This window comes from Mycteria americana, chromosome 3 (assembly GCF_035582795.1).
Source record: "Mycteria americana isolate JAX WOST 10 ecotype Jacksonville Zoo and Gardens chromosome 3, USCA_MyAme_1.0, whole genome shotgun sequence".
Taxonomy (NCBI): Eukaryota; Metazoa; Chordata; class Aves; order Ciconiiformes; family Ciconiidae; genus Mycteria; species Mycteria americana.
Genome location: NC_134367.1, coordinates 47,581,240 through 47,595,489, shown reverse-complemented (window position 1 = coordinate 47,595,489; position 14,250 = coordinate 47,581,240). Strand labels below are relative to the sequence as shown.

General features: G+C 37.1%; 1 protein-coding gene across 2 annotated transcripts in view; it reads left to right on the top strand.

Annotated features, from left to right (window-relative positions):
* The window catches only part of ASCC3 (activating signal cointegrator 1 complex subunit 3), a 289,617-nt gene that overhangs the window by 42,370 nt on the left and 232,997 nt on the right, over positions 1-14,250 (top strand). For both annotated transcript variants that reach the window (XM_075498453.1, XM_075498452.1), the window contains exons 5-7: positions 10,043-10,163; positions 12,913-13,120; positions 13,880-14,021. In XM_075498453.1, coding sequence (XP_075354568.1) covers positions 10,043-10,163; positions 12,913-13,120; positions 13,880-14,021 — 471 coding nt within the window. The remainder of the gene's footprint in view (positions 1-10,042; positions 10,164-12,912; positions 13,121-13,879; positions 14,022-14,250) is intronic.

Below are 14,250 nucleotides of genomic sequence, written 5' to 3'. Positions count from 1 at the left end.
CTATGTTTCAGGGAAGAACTTGTCTTGTTTCCTTCTCACCCACTTGAGTGCATGGCAGCCCAGGGAGTTGGAGCGCACAGCCTGGGGCAGGTCGACATGAGCAAAGGTGTGAGGCGCTTCGGCCTGTTTCCCTGGGGCAGCCTGCTGGGCCTGGCAGCCTTTCACGGAGGGTCTTAAAATTCAGACTTCACTATCCAAATTGGGATAAAACTAGCTTTCAGTATTACAGTCCCTTGCTACTCTTCATCATCCACCTCTGTTGAGCAACATGATCTAATTGCTTGGCTTTCTGGCATTTTCTTGTATGCTGTCACTACATTTTAGGATAGCAGAATTGTTGGACTAGAGGCGAATGGCTCCATGCTCGGCCAGGTCTGTCTTCTGAAATGGTCAGGTTTGGGAATTGCTGTCCTTTAAGAATATCTGCAGGTTTTTGTCTTTTGCAGAAAATAATTCTGTGCCAACCACCACCGTATTATAAGTATTTGAAATCATCAGCCCTAAAAAAAATTGGTTTGGATGTTTGATTCTGATACAGAAACTTCCTCTATAAATGTATGTTTCCTGCTGGATAAAGTCAGAATTTCTTACCTCTGTATCTACTTTGCTGTTTGCTCTCACTACAGAATGAAACAGGCATCTGCTGTCTCCTATTCAAGTTATGCTGTCTTAGATTTTTTTTAATTTATTTTTTTTCTTCAGGAGAATTTGGATTTGTATTACTGCAATAGTGACACAGGCATCTGTCTAGTACCTTTACAAATAGTCATTCAGTAATTGCAAATTTGCCCGCTCCCTATGCTTAGAAAAGTGGCAAGTGCAGCAATTAGCTAATATTAGGATTTTTTTTTCTTCAAAATTCATAAAGAGCTGATCCCAGAACACTTCTGAAGATAAATACTAGTTTAAGAAATCATGTAACAGCGAGTTTTTTACACTTAAATTGGTCTTCAGGGCTTCCTTTTCAAAAGGCATGTCAGTAGTCTGCTGTTTGTAGCTGGGTTTGACATTATTTCTAATTACCAAAGTCTTTAGGCTAAATAAGCTGGTGGAAGTCGCCTTGTAGCTATATGTTTGAAATTTTCAAAATTAGCGCATCTGTGTAAGTTTCTAATTAGTCAGTGTTAAAACATTGATGATGATGATCTCTCCAGTCTACTTATTTTCACTTAAAAATATTAAGAAAATTTACTAAGGTGTTTTGTGTTTTTGTGCTTGTCTCTCTGTTAAGTACGGTAGGCAGTTTTAGTACGGATTTGCACAAGGAGCTGGAGAAAGCTTTCCAGCAAATATTTTAGAATTATGCTGTGACAGATTATGCTATTTTTTAATATAAGAATACCAAAGAGATATCTGTAATCAAAACTGATAGGAAATTAAATAGGTAAGACAACTGTTTTAGGCCTATTAAGCAATATTTACTTATGTTTTCAATCTGATAGTCTGGTTTTTGAGTCTTGTTATAAGAAAAATTATCTTAATTTTTTTTCCTGTAACTGATCAATTTCAGTGTTTTAATTTTAGATTTCAGTTTGATTTAAAAGAAGTATTAACTCGTACCTGTAGGCTGAGTCTTCTAAGAAATTAGTTTTCATGTTTTAATACTCATTTTGGAATTGTTTGTGCTGTGATTCATTTATTTCTACTAGTGTGTAGTTGAAGTAAAATTGCATAGTGATCATCCAGTGATCAGTGATCATAGTGTTGCCATGAAAAGCCAAAATCAGGACTCAGTAGTCGGGATGACTATTAAGCAGGTATTCTTTATTGCAGCGCTGGGCAGCACTGGAGATCACTCCGCCACAAGTGCTCCACCAGGTTAGCGCAACACATCAGTTCATATACAGAAAAATCATACGTATTCATCAGATTTCCTGAAAAGGGCAGTTTTATGGTGATGAGTTCCCGGAATTCATTTACATAGTCCAAGCATGCACAGTAAAATTAGGGTTAGGGTCTTTTCACCCTCCCGGTGGTCTCCCACAGTCTTCCTCACGTTGTCCACTAGTTGAACTTTGGGCTTCCTTTGTCCATATATAGTTATTGAGTTAGCTCATCAGTCCTTCGGCCTTGGAATGTTACAAGGGGGTCGACTTAAGCTAGCTCTTTGGTGCTTATCTTTGGCACAATCATCCTGAGTTCCTGTTATCAGTGATTTAATTAGGAAGCCTAACGAGCTTGCTCAAGGCCTGCTTAGTCCTATCAGGTAAGAAGGCACAGGAAATGTCCCACCATCAACTCTGCTCAGCAGGTAACCAAAACTATCTTTGCAGGGGAAGAGAACAAAAGAAAACAGGGATGCGAGTGAAACTAAAAAAAATGCAAGTCTGTGTGTTAGTCAGGGGTTGTCAGGGATTTAAAAATGCAAGTCTATGTCTTAGCAATTGTCAGGGATTTAACCCTTTCAATAGGATACAGAAATAGAGGGTATGCCGATGTGCTGAGGAGAAACGATATTAAAAAGAATAATTGGCTGTGTCTTTATTTGCGTGTTGAACTTTTACATCTGGACTAAAAATGTGTCCTGGGCTGAAGACCAGATTTCCAGCATTTCTTGTTGCACTGCAAATGTAGTAATGAGAAAAGCGACCAGAAGTTGAATGTTGAGTAAGAATTTGTCATGAATGCATTATCTTTATGCAAATATCTTTCCCAAAGACAATGTTATATGAAAACTTTTCCATCAGCTTCCTTACTTAGTCTTCTTCTATCTTATAAGTAAAATTGAAAGTTTTTGTTGGGGGAATTCCTAGAATTTTGCTGCTTTTCTTTAATCTGCATGTTTCTAACTTTTTATTTAGTTCATTATTTTCTTCCAATTGCTGACTGAAAGTAAAATCCAAAAATTCAAACCTAGCTGATTTCACGGACAGACCCTTAAGACCTCTCTGATGACAAGTAGTGACTTCTCATTCATCCTCCTGAAGCTGGCACTTGATTCTGCTGGAGGCTGCCTGAGAGCCAGGTGCTCCTTAGAATGCCTGCCGATGGGCACATCATTCTGTCGTATCTGATCCCAGTGATGAATGAGGTTGCAATATGAGAGTCCTTCAGCCCCTGTACCGAGGAACAGCCATCAGAAATGCATTCTGCATACACATAGTTTATCAGCAACTCGCCTTCAAAGTGCTTGAAGTGCCTGGCCACTGTTCCGTTGTGAGGCAGGTGCAGTTAAGCTGAGCTTCCTAAGAGTCTGTGCAAGTCTCCTAGGTGGAAATGGTTCCTAGGATTGGAAGATCATTTCTATATAAGTGGACTTAATGTGATGGGCTGTGTATTCAGAAATGCCAGGCTTGAAAAAAGAAAAGCACATCTGAGAGCTGAATGACTTTCTCACACACGTAATACCTGTTTTTAATAACAATGATAAGAAATTATGCTTTGCCTGGCTTCTCTTATTTTAATCAACCTGTAAGAAACATGAAAATACAGAACATCTGAGATGTGTTTTTAAACTAACTGTTCTTCTACAATCTGTAGATGTTAGAGGTGGTGATAGTCCCATACTTTTCAGCACAGTATTAATCAGCGATCAGTGTATATATTATATCCATGAAGTTTGTGTTGAATTTTCTCATGCAAAAAAACCCTCTATCTTCAATGTCTCTGTTTTTGTTACTGAATCTTTTAAGCAATAGCTAATATGAATTTTTCTGTCTGGTACTCTTTGGGTACTATGTCCAGAGAGCTTTTGCAGTAAGCCTGTAGCCCAAGAAAAATGTCAGAGCTACTAGAACAGAAGAAACTTGAGATCATGTTGTGGGGATGATTCTTCCACTGCTGTTTGAAAACTGTGCCTTGTAAAGCAATATCATCTGCAAACAAGCCACTAAGTACAGGTATGGCAATTAGTTGTGTAGGTGGTACTCTGTAACCTAGACCAGCTGTTAGGCTATAAAGGTACAGAGATACCTTTATACCTGAGGTATACCAGCGGTACCAGAGGACAACCACTGGTTGGCTGAACTTGGTTTTCTGTTTTGTTTATTGCTGCAGAACAGTACTTATTACTAAGACTCAAGCAAGGTACAAGGACCGTCCTTAGTCTATTTTTGTTTGCATTTGAAAAACAAAATGTTTTCTGAGATTTATAGGATCCCTTCCCACTTCATAGAAGATGCAGAAATCAAGAAAATGCCCTTGGGATGGCAGATAGTTTATGATAGTCAAAGTAACGCTCACAGTTCTGTACCTCATATTTGAGGTCACACTAAGGACCTCCAAGGCTCCTTGTAAATTGTGCCTTACAGAATTAAAAAGTGATTATTAGCTATTTAACATTCAGAGTAAAATCTTGTTTCAATCTTGAACTGTGAGTTCAATAATAAAGATGTATTTTTAATGGCTGAGCCTTAACTTGAAAAAATTTACTATGTCATGCATTTCACTGGGGTTCAGCTTCTTGCTTGTTACCTGTTCTGGCAGATAGACTGCTGTCTGTCTGCAAGACTGCTATCTATGTCTCCTTGCTTTTTCTATATAACTAGCATATATTCAGTAGAAATCATTAGCATGGGGACCTTGCCTCACCTTTCTAATGCAATATGACACATCTTGTCCTTTGGTTCCTAGACTGATTACTCATTATGCTTTCTTCCAGATATTAAAGCTGTGCACATAAAATGAAATGTGAAAATCATTCAAACAAATATGAGTGACCATATATCACACTCATCTATGTCTTTATGGTCACTGAGTAGTAGCTGAAGTCATCTGGGACCTTTGTTATTGAAAGCAGTCAGGGTTGACTTTTGGGCACAATCTGTTACTGACTTCAAGGACCGTAATAGTTTGGCTGGTATTCAAGAAACCGCTGATTGACACACAGCCTCTCCAACTGTTGCCTGCTGTCTAGTTTATTTCATTATAACTTAATAAAAAGGCAGCTATGAACATTCACCAGATTCCTTTGCCTGCTCTCAGGGTCTTGGACGTTGACTTTTCAGGCCAGAATATATAATAATGTATCAAATCTGAAATGCTAGCACCTACCCTGAATACAGAATTATGCCCCTGTGCCACTTCCTGTGTCAGAACCCTCACAGATTTTTGCAAAAAAGATTGCACAGGTGTTTTTTTCCTATCAGGCTGTCCTGAAAGGGTCATGATCTCGGTAACTATTGGTCTGAGAACCTATTTATTTATTTACGTGCAGTGTTAGACATTGTTTAATGTTTTTCCATCAGCCATGTGAAGTCATTAACAGCATTCAAGTTACAGGCTCAAGTGCCAGGAACACGTGTCTGCCATTCAAACCTGCGCCATCTTTATTTCAAGCATAAATTTCCCTATTGTCCTCTTTTTTGGAATGAGCACTTGAGATGAGTGGTGGAAACTCAGTGTGTTAGAAACAAGTATGATGCTAGGAAAGTGTTGAAGAAATTACCAGAGTAACAGCAAGTTCTTTGAAATATTTTCATTAAAAGCTACTGTTAGGCTGTCATCAACATGGTCCCCAGCCTCACTGTCCTTCTAAGATTCATTGCTCCTACTTGGCATTTGAATGCTAGAAATTTCATCCCACAGACTGTTGGACTGGATATGACCCTGCTAACTCCTGGGTTTGATTAATGAAAAGCATTTCATTTGGAATGAAACATAATAATTAGCCTCTTAAGCTATGTAAATTGCTAGCCGTGCATCACAGTTTTTCAATTTGCCTTTTCTTCTCTAGAATAGAAAGCAAAATGTTTAGAATCGAACTGTTGTATCCGAAATTCTTTTCTCAACAGCGTGAAACCTCTGAAGAAGTTCTTTTCTGTAGTGAATATTAGGAATTTCTGTGCAGCTTACACTAGATATTTGTCCAAAGGAGAAATGCAGCTCATTGGGGGTTAGTGCCTCATCATTTGGAGAGGTTTAAGAGTAGATGGGATTGACAGCTTGCCTCATAACTTTCTTAAGCTTTCCATTTTACATAAATTGTTACTTTGTTTTTCTTTCACTACTGTTTGTGGAGTTTGATTCTTCATGGACGTACTCTGCAGAGTAGTACGGCAACCGCCTTAAACACCATCGTGAGGAAGCCTGTTCTGTGTGTTAGAAAATGACATAGCCTTCTGTGACAAGTAATACGTTTGTTTTTTGTAAATCAACATGCAAAGCAACTTTAGTAAGCAGTCACCTCAGCATTGTGCCTCCAGCTGAACATCCAGGCATAAGAATGAACTGTGGCAGTCAGGGCTACATCAGCATTTAGTAGGTGCTGGAGGGTGTTGTGGATTTTGCTCTTTTACAGCTGGTTCAGCCACTCCAGCCTATGTTGATAACTTCAATTTATACCATCAAAAAATACAACTACTATAGGAAAGATATGTCCTTGCAGAAGAACGTGGCTTTATTTCTTGGTCAGGTGCTTTCTGTGCCTTGGGGCTTCATTTCTCCTAGTAGGCATAAAGCAGTTCAACACAGCTCCTAATTTTCTGTTTCCTTGCTCTTTGATTTATACAGTCAACCTGTCACTATAAAGTGTAAGTGCTTTCCAGTGTAAGATTTATAGCAGTAGTGGGGTGGTTACTTTGTACAAACTTTGGCCCGGGATTATTTGGGTAATGTGACTGTTAATATTAAAAATGTAATTCTTACAGTGGAAAGGGTTTTTTTTTAAGAAAGGAAATTTTGTGCTATTTCTGAAGATGTCAGACTCAGCATTCACTTTATGAAAGCTGGATCCCAACAAGTGGTGTTTTCTTTCCAACTCATACAGCTTTTCATGAGTTACCATAGGGTACAGTCACTGCTTAGACCGATAATTATGTCTATCGTTACAGAAGTTCAGGTTGTTGTTTAATTTGATGATTACTTTGAAAATTAGGCTTAGAAACTCCACCAAATGTAAAAGTTTTTCTGAAATGGTAGAAAGCCTTGTGAATGGACCCTGACATGTTTTTGGAAGTCTAAACAAATGAGAAGATAAAGTATTGCACTTTGAAACAGCAGCATTCTGTGGTAGTTCTTAATACCTCAATTAGGAAGCAGTGGATTACTCCTATATATGAACGAATCTGATGATTAATAACATATTGGTCTTAACAAGTCCTCAAGTTTAGTTATTTCTGCTCTTTGCAAATTTTTTTCTACCATTGTCACCATTTTTACCATCAGTGGTAGGTAGTGACAGATCTTGCTCTTTAACTTATTCTCCATCTCTCAGCACTTCCACTTCTGTCTTGGTTTAGCTCTCAATGGGTTATTTTCCACCCATGAACTCTGGCAGGCTTCTAGTAGGCGTGGGAGATGTCGTGTCAATAAGAACAGGTCATTGCTTCTGGTCTTCTGATTCTTTAGCTTTTAGCCTCAGTCTTGAACAATGAGCTCAGTCTGTCTTAGCTGTTTAAAATGTTCTGAAAGCCTCCTTCCTTTTCAGACAGCAGCAAGATTATTTAGGTGATACAGACAGTTCTCAAACTGCTGGTAGCAAATGAATACCACACTGTTCACCGATCAAGAAGGCCCAATGGAGTGACTTTTACCACATAAGCATTGCAGAGTCTGTCATGTGTAATACTGTATGGGTTCGGTTTCTTTGACTGGTAGGCTGTCTGGAGAGTAGGGTATGCAGTTTCACCTTGGTACTCTTCTTTTGAGCACCTAGCTCACTGGGGATGGAGTAAGTGATACTGTTTTTACTTCATGACCTCTGGGCATGAAGTAGAATGTGTTGTGTAACATTACTGCTTCTTTGTATGGCTCTGCTGTTCTCATTGGTTGAAATAGTTTTGATACGGATAGTTTTTGTTTCAGAATATGTTGGGAAAACAGGAGTGGAAAAATATCTTCCTGTTCCAAAAAACAGTTTTATCTATTTCCCCATCAAAACTCATCTTTTCTGATGGATGCTTTTCTGGCTTGTTCTTAACAGCTTCCAGTGGTAGAGATGTTTTGGAGTCCTGTGCACAGCTGAAGGTGTACATTGGATGTTTTAGGGCTAATGTGTTGTTTGGCTTCTGGGGGTGATGGGGTGGTGGGGGGTGTGTGTGTTTGTTTTGGTTTTGGGGGGCAACATGGGAAGTCTGAATATGCTTACATTGTGTGTGCTGCCGTGATGAGAAGCTAGTGTCTAAGCCCAGATCTGGTTGAACTGAAAGAATTTCATTTCCCTGTCTTGCTGGTGTTCCACGGTCAAATTGTTAGCAAAGTTGAGGCGAGCTTGTATTCAGGTCTTTATACAATTAAGTTATTTCAAATACACTTCTTTTCTTGTTGCTTTTGTAATTATTGTTCCCTCCCTGACTTAAGCATTTATCCTTGCAAAATACCTACTCCTCAAATTTACCATTACTAATTTGCCACTTTCTTTTGAAATATAAAAACAAGGTCGTCTTATATCTTTAGAAAATATTAGCTAAAATGTGGCAGTAAAGTGACAGTGAACAGCTATGCAAAAGACAAGAACTAATGATCATTGTTAGAGAAGGCTGGATAAAAAGAAATCCATCACAACTTGGGATCCATGACAGCATAATTGATGTCTAGCCAGCAGTTCCCTGTCCTGTATTTTTGTAGTTTGTTTCTTCTATCTGAGTATAGAATTTTCTATTTGTCCACATTTATTGCCTTTTTTTTTCCCTAGACTGCTTCTCCAATTTGCCATTGTAGGTTACTCTAATGAAAGAAATGCAAGATTTTATACATTTCAGAGTTGTTATTTCATGGTCTCTGCAAACTCTGCCATCACTGTACTAATTTACACAAACCTTATGTTTTTCATAGAAACCCTGAGGGCCAGGAGTAACACGTTTTTTTTTCTTTTTTTTTATTTTTAAGTGACAGCTTATATTATGAAGTACAGATTGGCCTGAAAAAGGGATCATTGATCTGATGCCCTTGGTACTGTTCAAAGTTTTGCAAATATATGAAGAGGCAGCTAAAGTTATTTTGAGGTGTTCCCAGAGGGCAGTAGTCAGAGACAGCCACAGTAAAACTCTCTGTTAAGGAGTTGGCAAATTAAATACAGGACAGTAAGAGACCTCTCTCTCCTTTTTATAGTTAGTATGGAAATACTTGAATCCTACAGTGCCAAAGTCTTATTCTTTCACAGAACATCACATCAAAGTACATCATAACTTTTATTCTTACCTGATACCTGAAGTTGCATGAATAATATTAGCAGCAAACTTAGAGCGCTAAAGAAACTGCCCTGTTTTCCTTTTTGGAAATTGAAAAAAACGGAGAAAAATTGTCTTTAGCAGTATTAGAAATCAAGAATGGGTTCTGAGTAACTTACTGCTCTACTGTAATGCTTTGATTTTTGACAAAATAATTATGGATAAGATGGACAGGGAAGTGGTTTTAATGTTTTGGGTGGGTTTTTTCCCATTAAAAACAGTTTTATGTGGAAAGGGAACTTCAAATAGGGAACTATGTTTATTTAACCTGCTACAGGAGAATCATTTGAGTAAGAGAATCATTGGGCCAAAATAGCGCTTATTGGTACGGAATTCTGTTCTGGTGTACATCACCTACATCATGTGTTTGAACTGCACACGATCACACATACAGTATTATATGTGCAAGCAGTGTCATCTTAATTGTTTCTTCAAATTCCTGCTGTACTCCACATCTGTGATTTTTTTTTTTTTTTTTTGGTAGGATATGACTGAAAATGCAGTAGGCTACATCTCTTGTTCACTGGAATGGGAATAACTTCCTATGTATCTGACTTTTATGAGAAAGCATTGGTTGTCTTGATTTATCTGCTTAGATTGTGGAGGAATAAATTTGGCAGCATAGTTTATGTAAATAACCATAAAGACAGGCACATAAAGCTTAGTCTTGAGAAGAGCTAAATTTTATACAAGAATCTCCAAGAGAAATGGAGTTTTACTTAATAGACGAAATTCACAGATTTTAAATATTTCCAGCTGAAAACTTTCTGTAATTTTCCCTTTTTGTAATCGAGAATTTGGCTGAATACTAGCAATGATACCTTTTGGGTTGAATTACTTGGAGTAGAAGTTCATTAATTTGTTTAAATATTGCAGACGTATTTATAAACTTACATGAATTTGGACAATGACTTATGACTTTGTTTTCTCTGTAGTTATTCGAACTGCTAGGCCCTGAAGGCTTTGAACTCATAGAGAAACTCCTACAGAACAGATCTCTGATTCTGGAAAGATCTTTGACTTGTCCAAATGATAACAGGTTCCAGACTCTGCAAGGTAAGCAACTACAAAATTTTTATTCCAAGCCAGATAAAAAGTAGTTTTCTAACTGTTCAGTTATATTTCAAACAACAGTACTGTGTATGTGTATTTAAAAAGCAAGCCAAAAAAAATAAGGGGGGGGGGTATATTTATATGGGCTTAAACAAAGAAATCATGGTCTGGTTATACAGAGGAAACAAATACTTATTGCGTATATTTATTTACTTTTCAACTGCCTATGGGCATGTGTAACTTCTAAATGTATTAACTGTTGCACTGTATCTATTTTAATGGATTATTCTGGAAATAAGTTGATCTTTGGTTATTCCTCGTCTGCTTTCCTGCTTACTCTCCACTTCTGTACTATCATCAAATGTAGGTCTTGGGGAGAAAAAGCACAGTAGCAACCACTTCTGAAAAAAATAAAGTGAAGCTTAAGGATGGATAAGCGAGAGGAAAAAAAGGGGTTCGGGTTTTATACTGTGATTTTTGTTTTTATAAGATAAATTGCCTGCACAGAGTAATTCCTTTAAAATCTGTTTTACAAATTGCTGTTTAAAAACAAGTCTTCTTACTTTCTCCACTGACTAAAATAAATCTGATTGTGAATAGGTTGTGACTTGGAATAGATCTTACATGGACATAGACCATGCAGCCTATTGCATGTTCACAGCATATGGATTTAGAAAAATGTGAATAAAACTAGTAATGGTGGACTTACGTATCCTCACAATAATTTTAAAATGCAAATAAACCATTTTTAATATGTTTATCTTAAATGAAATGTTATATAGGCAAGTGTTTAGAAGTTTACCTTTTGTTGTGCTGATAGTCTAAACTCATCAGAACAACCATTAGTTTTATCTGTTTGTAATTTCAAAGTGGAGTGTCTTGCTATCACTGTAACAAGGTTTTGTGTCTTCGTGGTTTTCCCTTTCTAAAATAATGAAATAATAAAAATTTAAAATACATTCAGTAGAAACAGAACTATTATAGTTTTTCTCCTATATGCAGATTTTAGTTATGCAAGTATTTTCTTCGCACTTAGCAGAAGTAGTATTTTGGAAGCTTTTATGAATTTATTCTTCATTATGCCATCAGTAAAATCTATCACAGTAATTTCTGCTAGAATGTGGAGGAAGAATATTTTCAATGTTGGGCTTTTAAGACAATAGGAAAGCATTACTGATGGTATGTTTTTTTTCACTGATGAGAGAACCTTTCTTTCACTGTTGTAAAGAAGTTAATTATATTTGAGTATCTTCTCTGAGAGTGAAGATGCTCTGCCCCAAATTCCGTTTATTAATTTTAATAAGGCTTTTTCTTTTAAGTTTATCAAAATGGTATTTCTAATGGGGATTGAAGTTTTATCTTTCCAGAAATGCAATTTGTGTCTGCAGAAATTTAGTCAAGTTTGAGTAATTTGTGTCTTGAGAAAATAAGCACAAGTCAGGGAACTGTATGTGTACTGCAGCATTTTGTAGCATGCTGTATTATTTGACTCTTTCTTATGTAATTTACTTCCACGGCAGTAAAAGTGATTATTGTGCTTATCAGACAAATCGAGTAGCAGTTCTTTGCCCTGGTGTGTTCAGTCTGAATTAAATTTAGTTAGGAAATTGCATCCATTGTTGTCCCCTTTTAATACGAGAGAGAGAGAGAGAGTTAAAGCTACAGACATGATGGTATTAATGTGGACGCTTTGACAGTTTATTAGAATTTTTTCAATGCTATTTAACAAGTGATAGTCACCTTATCTAGTATGCATTCTGTGAGAGGTAGGAGTTTCACTGTTACTGTAGGTGAAAATGAAGCAGCACAAATTGTTCAAAACATCAGTCAAGTGGGTTTATTTGATGAAAAAAAGTTTTCAAGTTTTTGGCTTCGGAATTTGACTGCAAAAATACGTATGAAACATAACTGAATTAAGTATTTAATATTCAATGAAACATACAGGAACTAATAATCTGTTTGCAGAATTTTGAAAATAGAAGTTTAAAAACACTGATACAGTTAAAACCAAAACAAATCTCTCCACCCCATTGCATATAAAAGACTTGGTTGTGTCTTTGGTTTTGGCCAGTAATGGCCTTGGAAGGTTAAAGGTGATGGCTTTTTTGGCTTCCCTGCTCCCCTAGATTAATTGTTTACTGTAATTGTTCTGTGGTTCTGATTCTTCTTGATTCAATCCTGCTGTTTTCTACATAAAGGGAAGGAATCCTTGGGGCTGTATAGAACAGGATTTCTTTTCTCACTTGTTTAGGGAAATTACATTGTGAGTATGCTTTCAATACCATCATGTGATCTAGTAAAGATACACTAATTTTTTTGTGAAGAGACTGTTTAAAAAAACGAGCCTGTTTAATCTGTTTTCACACCATTCTACTCATCAGTGTATACATGTAAGAGGAGAGATAAGTGGCATTTCCACTGTTGATGAAGTTTTAAATACAGAAAAGGAAAAAAGCCCTTCCTTTTGCTGCTAGCCCATTCTCTTCCTTTGGGATGAAGAATTTTTGTTTGCTTAACAATGGTAACTTTAAGCATCCTACCTTTGGGACGTGAGCTGGTACTTATTTTGGATTTCTTGAGACCAGCTGCTGCACGGTCGTCTAAATAAAGCTAAACTATCTTTAAACACACACACACCACCACCACCCCCAAAAAAGAAAACAAACCTCAAAAAACAAACCTTTAGAAGAAAACTGGGGAAAACAAAGATGGAATCCAGTACTTATAGAGATGCATACCTGTTATATTGCAGAACAGTGCAAGAAGTTTATAGGAGAAAATGCTAAGCCCAATTATGGTTGTCAAGTTACAATTCAGTCTGAACAAGAAAAGCTGTTAATGAAACAATATCGTCGGGAAGAAAAGCGAAATGCCAGAAAAGAAAAACAAGCTGGGGAAGATGGAGAAGTTTCTGGAGAAGGACTTATGTGCTTTGATCCCAAAGAGCTGCGGATGCAAAGGTAATAAATGCCAAAAGTTGAGAAATGCTTCTGTTGTAATTGCTACTTCAACATATCATAATAGTTTATTTTCTTTTAGTTTGCTTTGGTGAGTAGGTGATTCTGACTCCAAGTCACGTTTTATTACAAGTGTAGAATTTTTTTTTAATATGAAAACGTAATTTTCAGGGAAAGAAAGCAGTGATCTGCTTAATGAGAATCTTCCTGATTTCATCTATGTGGGCTGGAGATGCAGATTAGAGGGATAGGCTATCTTTCTTAGTTCCTGTACGCACACTACTTGCTTAAGATTTATGAAGTCTGTACTATATCTATCAGAACTATCTTTCTTTTTTTCCCTCTTAAGATTAATGGGTACTATTTTCCATGTTGTCAGCTAGAGGTAGTGGGAGGAGTAGGAGAGGGAGACGATAAGGAGCAAATAAGCTGTTGTATTTTGTATTGAGAAAAATATAGTAGGACTGGTATTTAACTGTGAATACATGTTGTTGTATTGCTTAAAAGAGGCAAAACTGCATTTAGAAGGCCTTGCACTTACTGGGTTGCACTTCTGATTTTTGTCTAAACGGTGTGTTATAAGGACATGGTTTAACTGATGCCAGAGAATAACACTGTAAAATTCCTTTGTTAATTATTTTATGCAATGTTTTTTTCCTTAAATTTCTATAACTCTTGCTCTGACTTTAATATACCTCATTCGGTTTTTGTGGTGGCTGCCTAAAATGAGCAGAGTTATTGCAGTTATTTTTCTGCTCACAGAGAACTAGCGCTTCTGAATGCTCGAAGTATGCCAGTCCTAGGTAGACAGAGAGAGATGGACTTCGAAAAAATTCATTATCCGCACGTTTATGATTCCCGAGCTGAAGCTATGAAAACATCAGCATTCATTGGGGGTGCAAAGGTATGTGTTTGGTGCATGACCCTTCTTGAACAGTACGTCTTTCCCAGTGAATAATGTGCAGCAGGGTTCCCTTTGTTCCCTTAGATTCTCCTCCTTGTCAGAGTCCAATGTATGAAGCAGTGCTTCTTTGCAGAGGGTTTTAAACACTTTCATGTATTCTGTTTTTATTTTGGCTCTAGAAGAAATAATCTCATTCTCAGCTAATGTGTCTGCTTTTACTTCTAGGGTC